Genomic DNA, 6739 nt, shown 5'->3' on the forward strand with positions numbered 1-6739 from the left:
TCATTTTATAGAATGGAAGACATATTACAGAAATTGAGATGATTTTGACTAGTTTTACAATGAAAAGTAACTTGAAATTGAGCTCAAAGTAGCAGAAATGTTCGATTTTTACCAAAGTTCAAAAGTAAACAAATCATGCCAAGCGTCCAATACACGTCAACTGGTGAGTCTAATATTCTTTCACAAGTGCACTGATATTATTTATACCATTTCTACACTAATGCAGTAGTCTGCATAACAGTAAAACTTCTATTTTTTGTAAGAATAAAAATTCAAAGTAGAAAGCCAAAGAAATATAAGAGGGGCCTTGGGATGTGACTAACGAACAGAGAACTTGTTACTTTAGTGCCAGGAATGTCTTTCTTGTTTATTCTGGAACCTATTCGGAAACTGGCATCTTTTGAAATTTGTGTGAAATTGGCAAAATTGCTAAATTCTGACCACTTTATTGGATAATTGAAATCGGTAAATGGGTGATTTCTTGTACTCATTCAGTAGAAAAAAATGGAGTTCTAGTGAAATAGTTATGATTTTTGTCGACTAGTACATTAGAATTGTCTGAAAATAGGGCTCAAAGTGGGCAAAATCGCCGATGCGTAAACATCTTCGAGACTGCTAACTTCGCGAGAGCATAATTCTGTAAGTTTTCCATCAAATTTCATACTTTTGGTGTCATTATGATCAGGAAAAGATTCTCTATCATTTCATAAGAACAAATATATATATATATATATATATATATATTTTTTTTTTTTTTTTTTTTTAAATTTTGAAATTTTGGCGACCCTGAGAACAAGTCTCTGAGAGGGCCTGGCGACCTCCAAAGGGTTAAACCAAAAACATGGTTGACCATGTAAATCCATTCTCTCACTTGTAGGCCTACCAGCTTTCTCCCGCAAGATTTGAAGCCGCTAGAATTTTGCCCTTAGCTCTCCTTTGATAGGTTTAAGGCAGTTAAATTTTCATTTACTTTACAGTATTTCAGTTAAATTTTCATTTAATATTCATTTTTAGTTTCTGTGTACTGTATAATTTTATACATATTTTTATTTAGTAGTTAGTACATCATTATTAATAAATTATTATATTCCATTTTTGGTCTGGAATGGATTAATTCTGATTGCATTACATGTATTCTTAATGGGAAAAATTGGTTTGATTGTCGAACTGACATCTGGAACGAATTAAGTTCTACAGCCGAGGCTCCACTGTATTACAGTGGTCCCTCAATGATCGTCCGGCTCGATAGTCATCCTTTTCGGAAATTTTCGCATTATTTCGTCCAAACATTGGCTCGCAAATGGTCCGTTGAGTCGCTAATCGTCTTTCGTCCTGGATGCATACTCACGCTCTGAGCCGCCTCGGCCTCCCTTCCCAGCCAGTGAGCGACGGTCCCCTCACTTGTTCATACGAAATATTTCATAATATTCCATTCATTTTAGTGCTTGCAAGTGCTAAATAAGCTACCATGGCTCCAAAGAAAGCTCCTAGTGCCAAGCCTTTGGTAAAGAAGGTGAGAAATACAATTGAATTTAAGAAAAACATTATTCAACAATATGAAAGTGGCGTATGTGTGGGCGAACTGGCCAGGATGTACAATGTATGTATAACAAATCCCGTACAACCATATCTTCCATCGTGGCCAAGAAAAAGGAAATCAAGGAAGCTGTTGTTGCAAAGGGGGTAAATATGCTGACAAAAATGAGATCACCAGCACTCGAAGATGTTGAGAAGTTATTATTGGTGTGGATAAACGAGAAATAATTAGCAGGAGATAGTATTATGACGTCGATTAATTGTGAAAAGGCTAGGCAGTTGTATGACGATTTGGTAAAGAAATTGCCTGCAACTAGTGGTGATGTGAGCGAATTTAAGGCCAGCAAAGGCTGGTTTGAGAGATTTAAGAAGCGTACTGACATACACAGTGGGATAAGGCATGGTGAGGCTGCCAGTTCGGACCAAAAAGAGGCTGAAAAATATGTGCATGAATTCAAGGAGTACATAGAGGCTGAAGGACGGAAACCTGAACAAGTGTTAAGTTGTGACGAAACAGGCCTCTTTTGGAAGAAAATGCCAAAGAGGTCCTACATTACTCAGGAGGAAAAGGCACTGCCAGGACACAAGCCTATGAAAGACAGGCTGACGCTCATGTTCTGTGCTAATGCTAGTGGGGATTTCGAAGTGAAGCCATTACTAGTGTACCATTCTGAAAATCCCAGAGTGTTCAAGACAAACAATGTTATGAAGAGTAAATTGTGTGTGTTTTGGAGATCTAATAATAAGGCATGGGTCACGAGGGAAATTTTCGTCAAGTGGATCAATGAAGTGTTTGGCCCTGGAAATGAAATTGGATCTCAAGTGCCTCCTAGTAATGGACAATGCACCAGCTCATCCTCCAAACTTGGATGACCTAATTCTGAAGGAGTTTGGGTTCATCACAGTAAAGTTCTTGCCCCCGAATACCACTCCTCTCCTCCAGCCCATGGACCAGCAGGTCATTTCAAACTTTAAAAAACTCTACACCAAAGCAATGTTTGAAAGGTGCTTTAATGTGACCTCAGACGCTCACTTGACCCTAAGAGATTTTTGGAAAGAACACTTCAGCATTCTCCATTGCATAAGCCTTATAGGTAAGGCTTGGGAGGGAGTGACTGCCAGGACTTTGAACTCTGCTTGGAGAAAATTGTGGCCAGATTGTGTCCACAAGAGGGATTTTGAAGGGTTTGAGGCAGCCCCTGACGAGCCTATGTCAGTTGTGAACTCTGTTGTGGCATTGGGGAGTTCCATGGGGTTGGATGTGAGTTTGGAGGATGTGGAAGAGTTGGTGGAGGACCACAACGAAGAGCTAACCACTGAGGAGCTGCAAGAGCTTCAGCAGGAAGAGCAACAGATCGCAGCTCAGAATCTTGCTGCATAGAATGAGGAAGAGAAATGGAAGAAGGTGCCTTCTTCAGAAATTAAGGAGATTTTTGAAATGTGGGGTAGGATGGAAAGATTTATGGAGAAACATCACCCTGAGAAGGATGTTGCAAGCCATATCTGCAACTTGTACAGTGACAGAGTCTTGGCCCATTTTAGGGAAGTTTTAAAGAGACGCCAGAAACAGAGCTCTCTGGACAGATTTTTTGCGAGACAGGACTCCAGTGAGACTCAAGGTGGTCCTAGTGGTATTAAGAAACAGAGAAGAGAAGTAACCCCAGAAAAGCAATTGGTACCTGAAGTGATGGAAGGGGGATTCCCCTTCCAAACAGTAATTCAATCTCTCTCCTCCTCCAGTCTTCCATACACTAAGAAGAATTGCTATGCTGTTATGTTTCATTCATCATGTGCCATTGTATTGTTTATGTACTACATCTATATTTTCATGTAAAAAATTTTTTTGTTTTAATACTTCTGGGTGTCAGGAACGGATTAATTGTATTTACATTATTTCTTATGGGGAAAATTGATTCGAAAATCGTCTATTTCGATAATAGTCCCACTTCCAGGAACGGATTAAGGACGATAAACGAGGGACCACTGTATAAGTGTTCCTTAGGTAGAATGTTTTCAATGCGATTTGAAAAGTATCCATGTCAAAAAATTAGAGCCAAGGCTCAATTGCATTACACTAAATCAGAACTTGCATGCTGATAGAATCAGCGTATAATGTGCGAAGGTGCAGTAAATGGAATGGCTGTTAAGGAGGTGTTTCATTCACTGTTCTGCTTAATATGAAATGGGATTTAGATAACTTACTTTTCTTAAAATAAAAATTAAAAGGTAAAAACTAGTTGAACTTGTGTTTACAGATAGAATACTTATACGGGGTTGGAGGAATTGGTTTGTCCTCGACTTGCCAACCCCATGGGCATGACATAGGCACACTCATGGAGTTAGCAGATCAAGGCTTGCACAATGCCTCCCTCTGATCATTAAAGCTAAGATACAGATTAATGTGAAATGCTGATAGGAACTTTTATACTTCAGTATTCATAGATGCTAACAAGGTGCTCTCTTTTGTTTTTCTTTTTCATGAACCTGTCGTGCATGTGGGAATGGCAACCTGGAAACTGGAATACTTCTTGGAAATTTTGTTTAATATGGCTGCATGGCAATAATGGTTACTTAACGAACATCAGAGGACATTATTACTGTTCAGTACCAATTGCCAGATTCATATTGTTACGAGTCAGCAATATTTTTTGATAAGCACCCTTATGATCGACCCTTGTTGCACAAAATGGTGAAAGAGTGGCATGCTGAAATTCTTCAGAAGAGAATGGTAATAAAGAAAAAGAATGAAGAAGCCATAGCTTCAAGTCGGACAAGGAATGAAAGTCTTTGTAGTGTTGATTCAGTTACAGTCAGTGGAGATAGTCAGGAAATTACATGGGATTCAGGTCAGGACTTCAGTGAAGATAACCAAGATTTAATTGAAGATTCATATGGATTAGATTTTGAGAAAAACTCCAGTGATACATTGCATCTAGCTGAAACTTCACCTAAGGTTTGCAACAAGGCACCATTAACCTCAGTCCAAGAAGGGGATGCACATTCGAGTCCATCCTCTGCATGGCAGGACCATGCACTTCCGACCACTGCCACTTTGCATCAGCACTCTGATACCATTTTGTCATCTCTTGCTAACTCACAAATGAACATTTCTGTGCCTGAGTTAACAGTCGCAGTTTCATTGCAGCCAACAAACACTTCATGTTTTTCTAATTCTCCCTTACCTGATTTTGAATTAATTCAAAATAAAGACTTTATAACATCTTTTGGGACCCAGAAGTTGAAGAACACAGATATTGAATCATTGCCATTGTCAGTTTTAGACTCAAAGCATTTAGCTAAAAACTCTGGGCCTACTTTATCATCACTTGCAGCAACACATTTGGAGAGCTCTGGGCCCACTTCATCATCACTTGCAGCAGCACACCTGGAGAGCTCTGGGCCCACTTTATCATCACTTGCAGCAACACACTTGGAAAACTCTGGGCCCACTTTATCATCACTTGCAGCAACACACCTGGAGAAATCTGGGTCCACTTTATCATCACTTGCAGGAACACACTTGGAAAACTCTGGGGCCACTTTATCATCACTTGCAACAACACACCTGGAGAGCTCTGGGCCCACTTTATCATCACTTGCAGCAACACACCTGGAGAAATCTGGGTCCACTTTATCATCAATTGCAGCAACACATTTGGAGAGCTCTGGGCCCACTTTATCATCACTTGCAGCAACACATTTGGAGAGCTCTGGGCCCACTTTATCATCACTTGCAGGAACACACTTGGAAAACTCTGGGCCCACTTTATCATCACTTGCAGGAACACACTTGGAAAACTCTGGGCCCACTTTATCATCACTTGCAGGAACACACTTGGAAAACTCTGGTCCCACTTTATCATCACTTGCAACAACACACCTGGAGAGCACTGGACCCACTTTATCATCACTTGCAGCAACACACTTGGAGAGCTCTGGGCCCACTTTATCATCACTTGCAGCAACACATTTGGAGAGCTCTGGGTCCACTTTATCATCACTTGCAGGAACACACTTGGAAAACTCTGGGCCCACTTTATCATCACTTGCAGGAACACACTTGGAAAACTCTGGGCCCACTTTATCATCACTTGCAGGAACACACTTGGAAAACTCTGGGCCCACTTTATCATCACTTGCAGCAACACATTTGGAGAGCTCTGGGCCCACTTTATCATCACTTGCAGCAACACATTTTGTGAACTCTGGGCCCACTTTATCATCACTTGCAACAACACACCTGGAGAGCACTGGACCCACTTTATCATCACTTGCAGCAACACACTTGGAGAGCTCTGGGCCCACTTTATCATCACTTGCAGCAACACATTTGGAGAGCTCTGGGTCCACTTTATCATCACTTGCAGGAACACACTTGGACAACTCTGGGCCCACTTTATCATCACTTGCAGCAACACACCTGGAGAGCTCTAGTTCCACTTTATCATCACTTGCAGCAACACACCTGGAGTGCTCTAGGCCCACTTTATCATCACTTGCAGCAGATCATTTGAAAAATTCTGGGTTAAATTTATTAACCCTTCCAGGAACAGGGATTAGGAACTCCATCCCAAATTTACCACTGTCATCTACAAACAAGAACACTGGGTTCAGTGTCTCGCATAATGCAGGCAGGAAGAACTCAGGACCCAGCTTGTCATCACTGGCAGCAGAATACATGAGTAGCTCGGAATCTAGTTTGTCTTCACTTACAAATTCTTACCTGAGCAACTTTGGGCAGACCATCACACCTCTTGTCAGTTCATCACTGGATAGCTTTAGCCCAGACTTATCTTCATTAGCTGCCTCATATTTGGCAAATTCAAGTTTAAATCTGGGACCATCATCTTCCTTATCTTCTGTAGCTGTAACAAACCCCAAAGTAATTGGTTCACATAAAGACAAGAATGTTTTTGAAACTTCTGGCTACATTACAGAGAATCAGTGTCTTGCTAGTCTAACAGACTTACACCTTCCAGGTAACGTACTTTCCACTGTAAGCATTCCTGATCAAGAAAATGCCTACCCATCTATTCAGTCAGGTATGCCATCAGCTGACATTAATTGCCTGCCATCTTCTCTTGATTTAAATATGTCTGAAAAATTGCAGTTTCCTCATAAGTCTACCTTTGTTCTGAATTATCGGGCCTTACAGCCTCCTCTTGGACTCAAGGTGCCACCAGGTTTCAAACTCCAACCAAGT

General features: G+C 40.8%; 1 protein-coding gene across 1 annotated transcript in view; it reads left to right on the forward strand.

Annotated features, from left to right (window-relative positions):
• The window catches only part of LOC128686345 (uncharacterized), a 55068-nt gene that overhangs the window by 47419 nt on the left and 910 nt on the right, over positions 1–6739 (forward strand). Inside the window, exon 3 of the mRNA XM_053773180.2 lies at positions 4122–6739. This exon is cut by the window's right edge and continues 910 nt beyond it. Coding sequence (XP_053629155.2) covers positions 4122–6739 — 2618 coding nt within the window. The remainder of the gene's footprint in view (positions 1–4121) is intronic.

The sequence above is a fragment of the Cherax quadricarinatus genome, chromosome 17, assembly GCF_038502225.1.
Source record: "Cherax quadricarinatus isolate ZL_2023a chromosome 17, ASM3850222v1, whole genome shotgun sequence".
NCBI classification, from domain to species: domain Eukaryota; kingdom Metazoa; phylum Arthropoda; class Malacostraca; order Decapoda; family Parastacidae; genus Cherax; species Cherax quadricarinatus.